The sequence below is a fragment of the Typopeltis vanoorti genome, chromosome 21, assembly GCF_054136105.1.
Source record: "Typopeltis vanoorti isolate ZY-2024b chromosome 21, IOZ_Tvanoo_1.0, whole genome shotgun sequence".
Lineage (NCBI taxonomy): Eukaryota > Metazoa > Arthropoda > Arachnida > Uropygi > Thelyphonidae > Typopeltis > Typopeltis vanoorti.
In genome coordinates this window covers 12,420,581-12,439,638 of record NC_143569.1, presented here as the reverse complement: position 1 = coordinate 12,439,638, position 19,058 = coordinate 12,420,581, and the positions used below count along the sequence as shown (strand labels likewise).

Sequence of the window (19,058 nt, the reverse complement as noted above, 5' to 3'; positions counted from 1 at the left end):
CATTCACGGCAAGTAAGTCAACGTGTGCACTTAAAGAATATGGATAAAAATGCATGAAATTTAAGTTATTAAGTAAAAGTAATCATGAGAACATTTTTGGAAAAGAATATAGAAGATAAATAATCAGGTCAAAATGTATTGGAGGATACTGTTAAAGATTAGAAATGGAGAAAGACATATCATTAAAAAAAAACTAATGGTGATGTAAAAACTGAAGATATGGTTATTATGGATGTATGGAGTAATTTTAAAAATTGAATGAGGTTGCAGAAGATAGTAATCATAGAATATATTTTTACAAATTGTACAAAGAAGATTTTTTACAATTTGTACAAACTGTAACAAAACAATCAGGCATGAACTAGAGACTTGCAATGGTGACTACGAGGATGTAGCAAGAAGAAAGATCCCTAGCAGACGATCTGATTGCGTTCGTACAGCAGAATTCCTCGCAAATCTGCAGGAACAGGTGTTGAAGAACCCTGGCATTGGAATTCGGGCTTTGTTCGTGGAGTTGCTAACTGTAGTCAAGCCCTGGATAACAAGGGTAGCCAATGGTAGGCCGTATGTATGGCAGCAGGATTCGGCCCCTTGCCACACCTCTGGGAAAAGTCAAAAATGGTTGTCTGAAAATTTCTACGACTTCACCAGTCCAAATGTTTGGCCTCCAAACTCCCCAGACCTTAACCCCATGGATTATTTTGTATGGGGCGCAGTTGAAAAAGACACCAATCGCACTTCCAGTAATACAAAAGCCCAGTTAATGGATAAAATTAAAACAGTTTTTGCGGCCCTTCCCAGGGAGACTGTAGCATCAGCTTGTTCGAGGTTCCGAAGCAGAATTGAAGCTGTGATCGATGCTAATGGTGGTTATTTTGAGTAAATCTTGTTGATAGTATTGTAATTAACTCTGCCTGTAATGTTTTTTTGTCAATTCATTAAATTTAATAGATACAAAGAAGATTTTCTTTTTCCTTACGAAACTGTCAAATTTATCCCGAACACCCTGTACATGCCATTGTTATAATAATTTTTAACATACCAGAGAAATTTTGATTAGAAATAAAGCAGCTGAACAAGGACTGGAGGCCAGATATATCAGAATGAAAACTGGGAAGTTAACAGATGGCATCTATAGCAAAGCCAATTGAAAATGGAGACATCAAGAGAGACTATGACATTATTTCCACTTTAGTAATAATGTGGAAACAGAGCAAAGATGCAAGTAAATAAAGCTATTATAACTGGTTGGGTATAGTTATGAGTCAGAGAACTGAACAAAAGAGACTTGGCAGATAGAGAAAATATTTGGTATATTATTCCTAATGACAATTGGAAGCAAGTTATCAAGAGGAAACAGTAATAAAATATTAATTAGGTGAGACTACCAAAATATATGTTATACCTTATGATGGTAAGCACTAGAAAATGATAATCATGGATATTAAAATAAAGGTTTATTTCTTGCTAATTATGCACTGTTAACATATTAATTCAAAATCACATATTCTTTGCTGATATTTCTAGATAAAAAAGTTGAAGGAAAAAAAAAAGCAAAATGATGTTAAGTTAAAAAGACAAATTTTTCATCATCATCATCAATTTCCTGCCATGTACCCTCAAGGGGTGTGCCAAATTTTTCTGGACTGGAAAACACCATCATCCAGCCCATCAATATGGTATTCTCAATGAGTTTTAATGGCATTTTTGTATAGTAATGATTATTAGAAGCATATCTTCACAAGAATTAATTATAATTCTTGTGAATTATACTATTGCAAATAATTGATACAAGTGCCATTAAAAACTCATTTACTTATCCTACAAGGGAAAAGAACTGACCAAAAATACTTGCAAACTCAGCAAGCTATCAGTTCAACAAAGCAGGATTTCCATTTCAAAACACTGCTGGACTCAAATATAATTCCCACCTTCCTACAATTTAAAGAAACCATCAAACCTCTGAGTGCTCATCAATTTACATCAACACTAGTCATATTCTTGTATGAACCAATTTACATGCTACAAAATGGGATCTCGCACTCAACATCTGCAACATTCCCAAGCTTCATGAGACAATATCCTTTATTCTAAGCACCAACCTCCTCAATGTAGTTTTAGACTCACCAGACAGCCTTACCAACAATCTTATAATAAATATAGAAGCACCTGTGACTGCAAGTTTGACTCCCTTGTACTGAAGCAAAACCAACCAAAGTCAATCCTGCTATAAACAAATAGGTAATAAGCATATCTGGATGTCTTTGACTTCTCTCTGTCAGATTTTGTGGGATGACAAACCCTGCCTTCTCTGTATGAAGTCAGTAAAAGTTCATTGCATTCTAGAGGGAATTCAAACCCAGGTCTTCCAAACCAAAGAGCATGGTTGATAGTGACTGAGCATCAGAGTGAGTAAGAGCAACTCAGCATACTTTCATCAAAAAAAACAACAACAACTATAGATTGATTACTGTTATTTATTGTATGATGGTAAAATATAGCGAGAAAGACATACCAATGTAACAGATGCACGACCAGTACCGTCTATGAGGTTTAGCATAGAGGCAGCCTGCCTCAATGTAGCTTAATAAGGGGGCTTGTTTAGCTTGTCAGACAGTGACGGTGAATAAAATTTAACTGATGACGACATGTGCGGTGTATTTAAGCCTTTTCAAATTTCTGTTATATTAATGACACAGTATTTTTTTTAAGAAAGATACATGTATATACTTGAAGTATTTAAAATAAAAACGAAAAAAAAAAAACATTCCATTAAAATTAAATAGTTTTATTGAATGATTTTCATACATTTTGTTTAAAAAGAACTTATTGTTCGTATTGGGTTTTCACATCTAGAACCATTCTTCTATTTTTTCACATGCACTGTATTCTTTTTTACACGTTTTTTTCTGGTACCAATCTACCGTGTAAATGGAGATGTGGGTATATACGTGTGTGTGTGTGTGTGTGTGTGTGTGTGTGTGTATACACTCTATACTATATAATGATAAGCTGAAATGGGAAACAGATGTAGGCTGTAACCAGCGGTGACCTATAAGGGGTTCGCCCAAGCCCTTTGTTAAATTTTTCTCAAATTTGCGATCCCCTTGTTCACTTTTTTAATTTTTCAAAAACAAACAAAAAAAAACATAATTTTTTGAAATATATTAAGTGACAAACTCATACGGTAATCTAAAAAAGTGATTTTATTAAATAAAATGTTATAGTTACTGTTACTACCATTTTACAAATAAGATCTCACTTTTGGTAATCACATATAAATAAATAGGACTATAAAATAATGCCCCTGATTGGTACCGTTGATTATCACTTGAAGTATAAAAACGAAGAGAAATATAACATACACTTCAATATTATTGTGTTGAGATAATACTTATTTATTGGTTATAGATTGTTTGTGATAAAAACTTCTATCACAAACAAAAGAATTTTGTTTATAAAAAATGCGGAATATTTCATGTGTGATTATAAAAGATTTTATTTTTATTATATTTTGATAATAAAAAAATGTTTTTCTTATGGGGAGAGGAGTGTTATTGATGAGCTACAGCCAAGGAGAATAGAAGTGGAACTGTAGGATATAGAAAAGAGCACATTTGAGGCTATTTGGTGTGAGATTGAAACTAGCCGAACAAAATATACAGTTGGGTGCTGTTATAGACCAGGTGATGGAATAGATGCTGGAGATAGTATGCATAGACAAATAGATGCAATGAGTGGAAGGAGGATAATTATTATGGGGGATTTCAACTATGGTAACATTGATTGGAAGGAGGAGAGAACACCTGGGAGGAAGAAATTGGATTTTATGCAGTTATTAAGGGATAACTATCTGCGACAGCATGTGATGGAAAACACTAGCGGTTTGAGAGTGCTTGACCTAGTAATTGCAACTGAGAATTTGACTGTAATGAATATGACCATGTTGCAACCAATCGGTGAGAGTGATCATAGGGTCTTGACCTGGGAGGTGGCTAAATGTGTAGAATTATCAATTAAGACAGGGTACATGTGGAATTATCAGGCTGGTAAGTATGACAAGCTTAGGAGTTTGATTGGTTCAGTGCCATGGCATGTAAAACTGCAAGGGCTAGATGTTGATAGTGCATGGGAGGCAGTAAAGAAGTGTTTGCATGAGGCAATGGATGACTGTATACCTACAGTCCGAATAATAAATCAAGTTGGGGTTAAATGGATGAATAACACCATTAAGCTTCAGCTGCAAAAAAAGAAACAACTATGGAGGGAATTTAAGGAGAAAGGTGACTTGCAGGTATGAACGGTATAAAGCGCAGGCCAGAAGGGTAACGAGTGTGGTAAGAAAAGCAAAAACGGATTATGAAAGAACATTAGCCATGCAGGCTAAAGAGAATCCCAAACAGTTTTTTTGATATGTTGCAAGTAAAAGAAAAAAATGCATATGGCAGAATGATTTTGAAGAATGCTGATGGAAGGGAGGTAACTGAATCAGTTGATATAGTTGAATTACTGAGTGAGCACTTTGCAAGAATATATCATCCAGGTGGTGACATTGCAGGAATGAATGAACCAATAGATTATACGGGAATTGTGGTGAATGAAGTGGAGGTGAATAGACTATTACAAAACCTAAATGTCAATACATCTGTAGGATTGGATGGTATACCAGCTCGTGTCGTACGTGAAGCGGCTAAAGAATTGTCAGTGCCCATTAAACCATTTTGTTTAATTTGAGTCTCAGGTCTGGGTTAGTCCCGAGGGGGTGGAAAGAGGGGAAAATGGTTCCACTGCATAAAGGAGGTTCCAAGACTGTTGTTGTAAATTACCGACTGATTAGCATATCAGGAATCGTTGTCAAGGTCTTGGAGAAATTAGTCAAGAGAAAAATACAGGATTGGATAGATGAAAATGGGATACTGTATGGGGGATAACATGGTTTTGTGAAGGATAGATCATGCCTCAGTAACTTGCTCACATTTTATAACACAGTGACAGCTGAACTGGATAAGGGTAATGAGTTTACAGTGATTCTACTGGAACTTGCTAAGGTCTTTGACAGGATACCACATGGGATTCTAATCAGTAAACTGCAGCATATGGGGATGGATATAGGGTTGGTGAGATGGATAGGAGGGTGGTAGATGGAGAAATATCAGAGAGTGGTTTATTCAGGAGTAGAGTCCAAAAGACGGCCTGTGACTAGTAGTGTGCCGCAGGGTTCTGTTCTTGGACCACTACTTTTGAATTTGTTCATTAATGATATAGGAAAGGATCTGAGAGGAAGCGTTCACTTATTTGCTGATGATGCAAAGTTTGGTAGAGCAATTGTAAGTGCAATGTCAAAATTTTGCAAGATGATTTGGATAGTTTGGAGGACTGGGCTAAGGAAAATGGATGTCAATTTAATGTGGCAAAGTGTAAGGTTATGCATTTTGGGGTGAAAATATTAGCAGCAGTATATCACATTGGTGGAACCGAATTACAGGAGATTGATGAGGCCAGGGATTTGGGAGTGTTGGTGGATAGGGAGTTGAAGTTTAGGGAGCACATTGCAAAAGTGGCTAAATCAGCTCATCAAATTACTTGGTTGCTGAAAAATACTTTAACAAGCAGAGACAAACAAGTTATTGTTCCTCGGTATTGAGCCTTGATAAGACCCCATCTAGACTACTGTGCCCAGATATGGGTGCCAGGGTTTCTTGGTCACTCATCTCTGGACGAGTGACCAAGAAACCCTGGTGATATGATTGAGATATCACCCATTTTCCACCTATTAGCAGCAGTATATCACATTTGAGACATTTAAATTGCTGAAGCAGTATATCATATTTGAGACATTCAAATTGCTGAAGGGTTTCTATAAGATTAATTCAGAAGATCTTTTTGAGAATAGGACTGGTGGTGGGAGTACTAGGGGCCATACATGGAAGCTGGGCAAGAGTGTGGTTAGCAAAGGTGTTAGAGCTAGGTTTTTTTACTTGGATGAGTGGAATAAGCTGCCAGAGTCTGTTGTGGGTGCCATGACTGTGAATGAGTTCAAGGCAAGGTATGATAGATACTGTGTGAATGTCGAATAGTAGTTCTTGACATGATGTCAGGGCCTCCCTGGAGTTGCCCGTACTACTACTAATAATAATTATGTAAGATAAATAAACACAGATGATTTCATGTTTAGATGATGAAATATTTGTTTAAAAATGATAACCTTTTCAGGTTGATTGTCCCTTCATACTTTTGATTGGCATTTGTACACAAGCTGTATTAATAAGAGTTTTTGTGTGAAATACGTTTTTTTTTTTTTTTTTTTTGCTCAACGATGCAAGCCCTTCGTTAAAATTTCCATAGTTCACCACTGGCTGTAACGTTTTTGTCAAGTTATTTGAAACGTTTTGAAACTCAGGGGCTATCCCGAGTGTTGAGTCTTCAAAATTCGAGTCATCGGAATTCAGGGAGAACCGACCTACCAGTCTGGAACAAGGGGGGGGGGGGGGGGGGGACCCTTGTGTGTGTGTGTGTGTGTGTGTGTGTGTGTGTGTGTGTGTGTGTGTGTGTGTGTGTGTGTGTGTGTGTGTGTGTATATGAAAACATAACAAATTATAAAATGCATTCTCAGTAACGAACTTACAGAACAGGTTGGCTAGTTAGGTGATAAATTATTATTATTACTACTACTACATGACACCTCCAAAGACTCATCACAGGAGGGCACTGTACTCCACACACACACACACACACACATCTAATCATCTCCCATACTACACGCACACCTACTATCAATACCATGTATTGCCTCACCACCACCAACAGCTTTTTTGTCTGTAAATTGTGTGTTCTGAAAGCCGATTTGCCTATATGCGGAATGAAAAGGCTGAGTTTCCAGGAGAAAAAAATCCTGCACTGTCAGTAATAGATCGGTTAACTGTACCTGTTAAATGGATGTGTCTTTCTGTTTTTTGTAGGATGAAAAAACATCCCCCCCCCCCCTTCTAACCCCTCAGCATAAGTCAGGGTAATTCCTTAACTGAGAAATCCTTATAAAGGTTCTCTGCATTCTACATAGGACTCAAACCAAGGTGTTTCCAACCAAAGGGCAGTGCTGTTACCAGAAGACCTAAGAAAATGTAAGAATGTTTACACATTCTAGCCATTTAGAACATTTTTTTTTTTTTTTTTAAAGACAAACACGACAGAATATGTTGCGTTTTTTAGTCTTTAAATGCTCTGGAATAGGGATGTTACAATCACAGAAGTGTTCTTGTAGTCTTGCCCATAAAGACCTGATGGTGGAACCTGTGTAGGTGATATCACAGTCTTTTTGGCAGGGAAATTTATAGACTACGTTGTGGTGTTCAAATATTTCATTTTTGTGTGTGAAATTTAGTGGGTTTTAGGAGATTTGCTAATTTTTAGTTTGTGGTGAATACCAGAATTTGTAGTCAGTATGTTTGAAAATGAATTTATAGTATTTGTATGTGTTTTGGGTGTATAGTAGTTTGATAATTTTTTGTGTAGGGAAGTTTGTTTTGGTACTTGGGTTGTTTTGTCGGTTTTTGGCCGTCCTGTTTGCATAATTTATTAGTTGTGTAGGATAGTTGCGATTTTTGAAGATCTGATTGGATGAAAATTTGTACGCATTTATGAATTGTGATAAGATGACCGATTTTTTAACGGAATATGGATGGTATGAGTGGAAATGGAGGTAGTTTCCGATATGTGAGGGTTTGTGGTATACTTTCGTGGCTATTTTGTTGTGTGTTCTGGTTAATGTCAAGTTTAAGAAATTGATGGATTTGTTCTGTTCGGTTTCTATGGTGAATTTTAGTCTGTTGCTGTAACTGTTTAGGAAAGTTTTTAAGGTGATGTGTATAGGATTTCCAATGCAAAGAATATCGTCCACGTATCTGCCATAAAAGGTGATGTCGGGGGGTGGGGAATGATTCTGTGTGTGCTAGGAATAATTCCGCTAGATGTCCACTGATGTTTTGGCCCCCATGGGGAGTCCGAAGATTTGAATGTACATGTTGTTGAACTTGAAGAAGTTTGCCGAGATTATTAGTTTTATTAGGTTAATAATGTCATTGGGCATTAGTTTAGTATGAGAGTGTAGGGTGTGGTCTTCCTAGAGTAGTGTGTGTACGATGTCTAAAGTTCTGGGGACGTCCATGTTGGTGTATAAAGAGACCGAATCAAATGAAGTGAGGATGCCTTAGTGGGATAGGGTTAGGTTTTTTATTTTTTTGAAAAGGGCGTCAGTGTTTTTTATCATGAAGTAACAGAAGCAGGCAAAATAGCCGTAAATGTAAATAGTTTGTTAAGAGGAGTAACATGGGAGTTTTCCCAGAAATAATATCCTTAAATTATTTATACTGAAAAATATTGATATTATGATGAGGGATAAAAAGATAAAACTGGCAAACATGCTTTGATAACAATCACTTGTAAATTTCATGAACATAATGTTTTAATGACATTTGCAAGGTACTCAGGAAAAGAAAAGTGTCTCAAATAAATTATTTTCCATATTAGTTTCATATGGTTAAATTTTGTACTTCATATGTGCATACTGTCGCTTTTATAGTTTACAGTAGTTTGTTGTTAACGGCAGGACAAAGTAAGAGAAACTTCTATAATGATATATGTTTATTGAAGATAATTATTTTTCTAAAATAATTGCAAAGGTATTTATTTAAAAGACAGTTGTTTTGTTAATTGATAATTCTAGTTAGAAATCACTTCATAGAATGCTTACTGTTTCCGAACTTGTATGGAAAAAAATAAAAAATAAATACAGCAGAATCCGCTTATTGTGATTGTGGATAATATTATCAATCGGCTATTGTTATCAAAATCAGTCGGTCCAAAAACACACCATTCAAAATGAATTAAAAATAATCCATCTATTATAATCAAAGTTCTGCTTATTGTTATCAACCTCCTCGAATGTTTAGCCTTTTGCATCTCAAAATTCTAAGAAATAAGGTTAATCATGAGAAAATTTGACAAGGAAAATTTGTTGAAATCTGACTTTTTTGTTAATCTTCCTTTAATCTTATTCTCCCGTAAATCTTATATCTCCTAGACAAATGCAGGTGGGTAATCTTAAATTTTTTTAAATCTTAAATCTTCCAGGCAAATGCAGGGGAGGGAGGGGGGGGGGTATAAATACAGTCTAATTGCGATTTTTTGAGTTTATTTTCGTGCTCTCTTTCATTAAGTGCTCGTTAAAATAGCCCATAGCATTATGGCGGAAAAAAAGTAAAATGAGTCAGCAGTGCGGTTGTACATTTAAAAATTTCACAACCATTCTGTGTAAGATCTTAAAAAAACAGATCAAACATTGAAACTTCAGCTCTTACTAATGAGAACATGGATGGAGAGAGCTCCGATTCTAGTAAGGATATTCAAGTTGAATAAGCATTAAAAATTTGGTTTAGTAATTCATGAACTACTACATTCAAAGACTCGACAGACAACACCAGATAAGTTTTTTAAATAACTTTTATGTTGTTGTTGCTTATTAAAAAGTTATTTATAACAATAAATTGAAATAAATTATTCAATTTTTTATATTCTTTGCTTAATATTATCAGCTGGTTATTATTATTATCGAGCAACTGTGCCAAAGTGATCACAATAAAAGGCGTCTACTATATATATAAAATATAACATAATATATTATCTACAGCACGTGGAACTAAACTAAGTTCTCTCGCCCCACCACTTTCCAAGAATTGCATCTGCATAAGTCTCGTAATAAAGGCAGGCTGTGCTGCATGTTTTGCACTGCACTCGATGTCAAGATGCCATGTTCAGCTGAAATGACTGACTTCCAACATGGGATGGCAGTTCGGTGTCACATTGGTGGTTTCTCTGTCCGTGACATTGCTAACCATCTCAGTATATCAAAATCTGCAGTTGCTTTGTCATTTGTAAAAGGAAAGTTGATGGTGCTATCGCAGCAGGAAAACTCTTTGAGAGGCCACTGACATTCACTAAGATCAACGAGCTCTGTCTCGGAATAATTGAACATCCCTGCACGTTATCAGCGGTGGACCTCCAAGTCAACATGGAAAATGCTGCAGGAATATCTCTCAGCAATAGAACTGTCTGCAGAGAGTTGCATGCCTTAGGATATCACTGCAGATCTGATTCGAACAAGACACACATACTCCCTTCCCAAATACCAAATGATGTTTGGACTGATGTCTTTCACACTGCTCCTGGACTACAGATGATTCGAAAAGATTCTATGGAGCAACAAATCATGCTTACAAATGCTTCACTCTGATGGTAATGTTTGGATCTGGCAATTATCTGGCGAACGGTTTCAGCGGGACTGCATCATTCTAACTGTCAAATTTGGTGGAGGCTTGGTAATGGTATGGAGGTGTTTCACAAGGATGAGGCTTGGTCTCCTGGGGGATGTGCCCAAAACCAAGACATCTGATGGCTACCTGGACAACTTCATGTTCTGATGCTGTGGTATTGGCAGTGACCCTTGCATGTTATAGAACGACAATGCTCCATGCCATACTGTACTGCACATCTGAGACTGGTTTCCGCAAAACAATGTTGAAGTATTGGACTGGCTGACAGAGTTCCTGACCTCAATCTCAATGAACATCTTTGGGATGAATTAGAATACTGAATTTGCTCCAGACCACAGCAGCTGTCATCAGCAAAGGGGTAGTTTTGTGTGAGAAATGAAAGAATATTTCTGTTGCAACATATCAGAAAGTGATTGAAAGCATGTCCCGAAGGGCAGCTGCTGTCATTCAGCCAAAAGTTGGTCCCACGAGGTACTAGATATCTCCAGCTGTTCAAAACCTACAATGGTCTCTTTCCTTTTCCTTACCATCTTGAACACATATGACATTGACAGGCTACAGGTTTTGTGATCTTTCATCAGTGGGTTGATAAAAAAAACATGAAATCATATGTCTGTTCCAAACCAAAAAAAAAAAAAAAAAGTTTAAAAAAATGTAAACCAAAGTGACTAAAAATGCATAAAATTGAAAATTCTCACCAACCAAGTTACAAAATTTCTTCATTACAGGATATCCGAGTTAGAAAACAATATCAAAACAGAAATCACACATGAATCAAGTGACATAGAAAATTAATTCTCACAAAAGCAGCAACAGAAACCTTAGGAATAAAGCACAAATGGTTTAAAAAAAGGAACTATGAGACTGAAACAAAGAAATAGAAAATATAATAAAAACAAAAAAGGACAGTTACCAGAAATGGCTAAATTCCAAAACAATAAAAGCTGAAATAGAGTATAAAAGAAACAGTGCAATTGCAAAACGAGAAGTAGGGGAAAAAAACAGAGATGGAACAATTTCATAACAGAACTAGAAAAGGATATATTTAAGTCACAACCTAAAAAGTAATAAAATGCATGAATAAATAAATAAATAAAAGAAAAGATAAAAACACTAACAATAGATTTAGAAAAATGGGTGACCTATTTCCAAAATCTCTGAACAAATGAGAACAATGAAAGAAAATTTTATAAAAGAAAGAATGACTTAACAGAAAATATCACAATGTTAGAACTGAAAAATACAATAAACAAGATGAAAATAGGAAAACACCAGTAGAAGACAATATAAATATAGAACTATACAAAATGCAGGTGAAAAATTAATGAAAGACTTCTGAAATTTTTTAATATGGTTTGGATGTCTGGAAAAACTCCTAACTCTTGGAAAAAAGCACTGGTTATGCCAATCTATAAAAAAAGAAATAAAAGACTGCAATAACTATAGGGGAATTAGTCTGTTAAATACAGGATATAAAATATATGCAGGAATATTAAAAGAGAAGATAAGAAGCATTGTAGAGGACAAACTACTAGAACAGTGTTTCTCAACGTGGGCAATTAGAAAATGTACATAGACATATTTATACATATTTATATAATACTTTTTCAGAATTTGGCTGACTATTATGCTAGAGGTGGGGCATGATCCAAAAAAGGTTGAGAAACACTGTACTAGAAGAACAAAATGGTTTCTAAAAAGGCCGATCTTGCATATATCCAATTTTTATTATAAAATTATTAATAGAAAAGAGAAGAGAATTTCAAAAAGAAACACATGTGGCCTTTATTGATTACGAAAAAGCCTTTGACAAAAATTATTTAAAATATTAACTGACTTAAATATACCAAACTAACTTTTATAATCCATTCAAGAAATATATACAGGAAATTAGCAGTTAAATTAGAACACATCTCAGAATGGAGAGATATATCAAGAGGAGAACGACAAGGATGTACCCTCTCACCTTATTGATCTGGAGAAAGCATACGATAGAGTGCCAAGGCAATAAGTCTGGAGGTGTCTGAGGGAAAAGAGGATTCCGGAGAAATATGTCAGGTTGGTGCGGGAAATGTACAGAAATGTGAAGACAAGTGTTCGGACCTGTTTGGGACAGACAGAAAGTTTTCAAGTAACAATTGGCTTGCATCAAGGGTCAGCATTAAGTCCGTTTCTGTTTAATATTGTGATGGAGGTGGTAACAGAGGAGGTGAGAGAAGATGCGCCTTGGACAATGCTGTATGCAGATGACATCTTGCTATGTGCAGATTCAAGAGAAGAAGTGGGAACTAAACTGGAAAGATGGAGAAAAGTACTGGAAGAGAGGTATGAGACTGAGCAGAAGTAAGACAGAGTAGATGTGTTGCACAGTGGGTGGTGGCCAGGAGACAGATCAGGAGCTGGAAGGAAATGTCATCAGGAAGGTGAGGGACTTTAGATACTTAGGTTCAACAGTGGAAGAAGATGGAGGAGCTGAGAAGGTAGTGGGATGCAGGATACAAGTGGGTTGGAGGAACTGGAGGGAGATGGCTGGAGTGTTATGTGATAAGAGGGTGCCGATCAATCTGAAAGGCAAAATATATAGGACAGTAGTGAGGCCAGCTATTACGTATGCTACAGAAACTGTGGCGCTGTGGAAAAATAACATCAGCAGGATGGAAGTAGCAGAGATGAGAATGCTTAGGTGGATGTGCGGTGTGACCAGAAAGGATCGTCTGAGAAATGACTATGTGAGAGGAACAGTGAAAGTTATAAACTTAGGAGCGAAGATACAGGAGGCAAGGTTGAGATGGTTTGGTCATGTGATTAGGAGGGAGGACGATTGTGTGGGAAGAAGGGTCATGCAGATGGATGTGCAAGGAAGGAGGAAGCGTGGGTGGCCAAAGAAGAGATGGTGGGAGCTGGTAGAAGAGGACTTGAGGAACTTGGATGTGGTGACAGCCCAAGACAGGGAGGTGTGGAGGAGACTCATTATCAACAGTGATCCCCACTTAAGTGGGAGAAGCTGCAGAAGAAGAAGAAGAAGAAGAAGATCAAAATTGGAGATGTTAATGTCAGCTCTTTGCTTTATGCAGACAATGTTATACTTCTAAATAAATCTGCTACAAGTCTGCAAGATTCTCTGACTAAATTGAATAACTGTTGTAATAGATAAGGTATGAAGGTCAGCAATAAAAAGACAAAGACAATGAAAATAGGCAGAATCATTGAAAATGTCAACTGTGTTGTGAATGGAGAACCTGTGGAACAAGTAAACCATTTCAGCTACTTAGGCACGATTTTTAGTGAAGATGGTAAATTAAATATAGAAATAGACAACAGAATCAGCAATGCTGGTATGGTGGGAAGTCAATTGAATAAATTCATATGGAATAAGAGAGAAATTAGTCAGAACACTAAATTAGCTGTATACAAGACAGTGTTCAAACCAGCTTTAACTTATGTATCTGAGAGCTGGGTCAGAAGTAAAACACTTGACCAAAAACTAGAGACCGCAGATATGAGAGTCCTGAGAAGATTAGAGGTGTGAACAGATCGCATCAATGGCAATATCATATTAAAAACGAGGATATTAGGAAAGAACTTGACCATTGTCAGCATCCAGGAATGCATTAGCAGAGCTAATCTCAAGTGGTATGGTCGCTTAAACAGAATGAGTAAGGAAAGATTAGCAAAACAAGTGTTCTCTGCCAGGTTGGCAGGAAAACGACCCAGAGGAAGACCAAGATATAGGTGGATTGATACGGTACAAAGTGCCTTAGATGATAGAAATATAAAATCTGATAATACTGGAGTCTTGATAAGTAACAGACTGATTTGGAGGAAAATTGTAGATAGGAAGTTAGTAATGATGTAATTTTTTTCATGTAGTACTATCATATCCTGTACACCCCTTGAGGGTACATGGCAGGAATTTGATGATGTCTAAAGAAAAAACAAAAATATTGGCATTCAATGGAGAAAACCCAATAAGAAGTAAAATAGTCATAGATAATAAAATATTAGAACAAGTAAATATTTTTAGATACTTGGGATGTGATTTATCATACAAAGAAGAAAAAGATACAATACTAAAATATCAGACTTTGTCAAAGTAAATGGCATAATAAATGATATATTTAAGCCATCGCTAGTACAAAAACACATTAGAATCAGACTATATAATGTCTCGTCAAAACCAACTCTACTATACAGAAGTTAAACATGGACCATAAAAAGGCAGAAATGAAATTTCTCAGAAAAACAGTTGGATATAATAAGTGGGACCATAAAACAAATGAACAAATTTTATAATCCTTGAATATAAAACCAATTAATTACTGCATAAGACAGTAAAAACAAAAATGGATAGAACATTTAAATCAAATGGACAACAGCAGAATATCAAAAATATTATATAAATATAAAATAAGTGGAAAAAGAAGAATTGGAAGTCCAAGAAAGAGATGTCATGAGACCGGAACAGGTCACCTGGCCTAAAATCCATGTTAGGAAGAAGATGTCCATTCACCAAATAAACATTTCCCTCACTCTTTCAACATCAACACAACTTACCCTTTTTCTGAATGATAATTAACTGGATTATAATTGAGATAGTGATGTTCATCTTTATAACCTATTTTCTTCTTTTTCGTTTTAATACACATACCACCATCTTCATCATCTTGATTAATGCATATTGTGGGAAAGGTATTCTGAAATAAATACAAATTATTGAAAAATACTGAATAATTATATAAATATGCCTGAAATTCTAAGAAAAGGACATGATCATTCATATATAATAGTTCAGTTAAGTGAAAAAAAAAAAAAAAAAAAAAAAAAAAAAAAAAAAAAAAAAAACTTAGAAGTGGCCTTCATTCCCATCTTCCAAGGATGCCCTCTCATCCTTTTCCCACCCTCCATAAATTGAAAATTTTCATCAGTTGAAATCCTGTATGAACCTTTCAGAAGTTTATAAGTCTCAATCATATCTACACTCTTTCTCCTGTCTGTAATCTACAAATTCTCAATCTGGCTTCATACTCAGTATTCAATAATCCTGATCTCATTTTTAACACTCACTTTTGTACTCTCTTCAATATATCAAAATGACAAAGGAAACCTGGAGACCAGATCTGCATAGAATAGTTCAAGCGAGATCTTATCAAGGCCTTTTAAAGAGGCAGAATAACATCTATATCTCTATATGTGAAAGTAAGTTTCGCATTGCAATTATCTTTTGAGTTAAATTTGCAATCTTTGCCACATGACCCCCGAATTCCAACTTCCTATCTATTAACACCTCAAGATTCCTAGCCTCATCAGTTTCTTCTAGCCTAATCCCACCAATATAATACGACACTGGATATCTAATCACGCTGAAGTGAAAGATTTTACATTTACTGACATTGAATTGATACCTATTTCCCCTCACTTCCAGCCTATTCAAATCATTCTGCAAGTACTGCATATCAGCAGCATTCTTGATTATCCTACCTATCTTTGCATTATCAGCAAACAGCTGTATGTTGCTGGTCAAATCCTTCCCAATATCATTAATGTACAGATTGAATAACAGTGGACCAAGCACTGATCCTTGTAGTACACCACTACTTACCTTAAATCTTGCAGATACACATCTCCCATATACCACTTTCTGATATCTATCAGTCAGCAATCCTCTTATCGATGCTAATATTCTATAACTCATATGCATATTCTCCAATTTATGTAAAAGAATACTATGCTGTATTCTGTCAAAAGCCTTAGTAAGCCATACTGTATTTTGTCAAAAGCCAGATCAAAAAGTATCATAGTGTATCCATTTCCATTGTCTAGTTCAATGGTAACATTGTTATAGAATGTGAGCAAGTTGCTAAAACAAGACCTTCCCTTAGTAAATCCACGTTGTTCATTGTAAAGTAGAGATTCGCTTTCAGCCCATTTCTGAATACGAGCCCTAATCAATTTTTCCAAAACCATCACCTTCACTCCTAAGATACTAATTGATCAATAGTTGGATACATCGGTCTTTACACCACCCTTGTGCAATAGAATTACCACACATTCTTTCCATTTCTGCAGAATCATCCCTGTTCTGACTGGGATGGAAAGAATGTGTGGTAATTCTATTGATAAAATTAAAAGCTATCAGGTTGATAGCTTTTAATGAAATGGGCACTCATTAACTGAATAACTTCTTCTGTATCTGAAACCCTCACACCATTTGGATTTAGAAGAATGATTATTTCATATTCATTCTTTGTTTTACTCTCAGCATATCAATAGTATTTTTGTGGGTTGTCTTTAGCACACAGTGCCAGTTTCTTTTCATACTCAAACTTTGCTTTCTGTACAACAGTTGTGACTATTTTAGCCTGCTGCTTATAACATTCATAATGGATGTCATCCTTATGCAGACGGTATTCCTTCTACATCTTCCTTTTCTTACGAATCTCTTGCTTAATAAGATTACACATCCATTTGACTCCTACCGTATTTATTCTTCGAACTCTCGGGTCACATTCTGATATTGCATCATTTAAGTATTGTTTAAATGCTTCGCATGCACTGTCGACATTCTTTCCACCCAGCAACCGATCCCATTCCACTGAACTCAGTTGGTCATAATTCCTGCTTTGTAGTTCAGTATGTAACCTTTTCTGAATGGAACATTCATAAACTTAGTCACTTCCCAAGTGAGTACCACTGTCACCAATCGGAGGCAGAATGCTTACGTCCTTAAGTGAAACACCCTCTGACACTACAATCAAATCTAACACTCTTTGCCCTCGAGTTCCTTCTCTCACATGCTGCTTTAGGAAGTTGTTCCACAACAGCTCAATAAATGCATTTTCATTATTCCAATGAGATTCTACTGCTACCCAATCAATACTTTGATAATTAAAGTCATCATCATCATCATCAAATTCCTGCCATGTACCCTCAAGGGGTGTACAGGATATGACAGTACTACATGAAAAAATTACATCATTACTAACTTCCTATCTACAATTTTCCTCCAAATCAGTCTGTTACTTGTCAAGACTCCAACATTATCAGATCTTATATTTCTATCGTCTAAGGCACTTTGTACCGTATCAATCCACCTATATCTTGGTCTTCCTCTGGGTCGTTTTCCTGCCAACCTGGCAGAGAACACTTGTTTTGCTAATCTTTCCTCTCCCATTCTATTTAAGTGACCATACCATCTGAGATTAGCTCTGCTAACGCATTCCTGGATGCTGACAATGTCAAGTTCTTTCATAATATCCTCGTTTTTAATATGATATTGCCATTGAGGCCATCTGTTCATGCCTCTAATCTTTCTCAGGACTCTCATATCTGTGGTCTCTAGTCTTTGGTCAAGTGTTTTACTTCTGACCCAGCTCTCAGATCCATAAGTTAAAATTGGTTTGAACACAGTCTAGTATACAGCTAATTTAGTGTTCCGACTAATTTCTTTCTTATTCCATATGAATTTATTCAATTGACTTCCCACGATACCAGCTCTGCTGATTCTGTTGTCTATTTCTATATTTAGTTTACCATCTTCAGTAAAAATTGTGCCTAAGTAGCTGAAATGTTTTACTTGTTCCACAGGTTCTCCATTCACAACACAGTTGACATTTTCAATGATTCTGCCTATTTTCATTGTCTTTGTCTTTTTATTGCTGACCTTCATACCATATCTATTACAACAGCTATTCAATTTAGTCAGAGAATCTTGCAGACTTGTAGCGGATTTATTTAGAAGTATAACATCATCCGCATAAAACAAAGAGCTGACATTAACATCTCCAATTCTGATATCAGGTTTAATACCACATTCCTTCATAATGTGATCCATATAGATAATGAATAACAGAGGGGATAATGTACATCCTTGTCTCACACCAGATTTAACATTAAACCATCTTCCTGTACTTCCTTCAATTCTAACTGCTGAATCACAACTCAAATAAACACTAAGTATTGCTTGATATAATGCCCCATTGACACCATATAACTGCAGCGTATTGAATAGTTTCTCTCTTGGCACCTTGTCATATGCCTTTTCCAAATCGACAAAACTTAAATACAGATCTTTGTTATATTCCCATGCTTTCTCGACTATTTGTCGTAAAGTGAAGATCTGATCATGACAGCCTCTATTTGGCCTGAATCCAGCTTGTTCTTCACCAAGCTTTCCTTCCACAATTCTTCTCAACCGTTTCTCAAGTATACTTGCATAGATCTTGCCAGGAACACTCAGTAGGGAAATACCTCTGTAATTCTCACATTCAGTTTTATTTTCCTTTTTATATATTGGTGCTATGAGAGCTCTACTCCAATCATCGGGAATTCGTTCCTCTGTCCAGGCTTTCTGAACTATGCAGTGCAGTCACTGTAAGACTCTTATACCACCATACTTCAGCATTTCTGGTCGAATATCATCTACTCCTGCTGCCTTTCCACATTTCAAGCCTTTGATGGCTTTTTCTACTTCAAGTATGGATATGTATTCCTGACTGCATGCCTGTTGAGTGTTTTTTACCACTGTGCTGTCATCACTGCTTGTTTCATTTAGCAGTTTTTCAAAGTAATTACTCCATACTTCAAGGATATCTTTTTCTCCTGTTTTCATGTCACCTTTATCATCTCTAATTCCTTTTACAGCACTCTTTCCGCCATTCCTATGCTTCTTCAACAACGTCCAGAATATTTTGCCACCTTCTTGATATTTATTTTCTATATTCTTGCCAAAGT

At 36.1% G+C, this 19,058-nt stretch overlaps 1 protein-coding gene across 4 annotated transcripts in view; it reads right to left on the bottom strand.

Moving 5' to 3' along the window:
* The window catches only part of LOC150094624 (ATP-dependent RNA helicase DDX54), a 350,258-nt gene that overhangs the window by 71,431 nt on the left and 259,769 nt on the right, over nt 1-19,058 (bottom strand). For all 4 annotated transcript variants that reach the window (XM_090411066.1, XM_090411065.1, XM_090411067.1 and 1 more), the window contains exon 16: nt 14,883-15,022. In XM_090411066.1, coding sequence (XP_090267192.1) covers nt 14,883-15,022 — 140 coding nt within the window. The remainder of the gene's footprint in view (nt 1-14,882; nt 15,023-19,058) is intronic.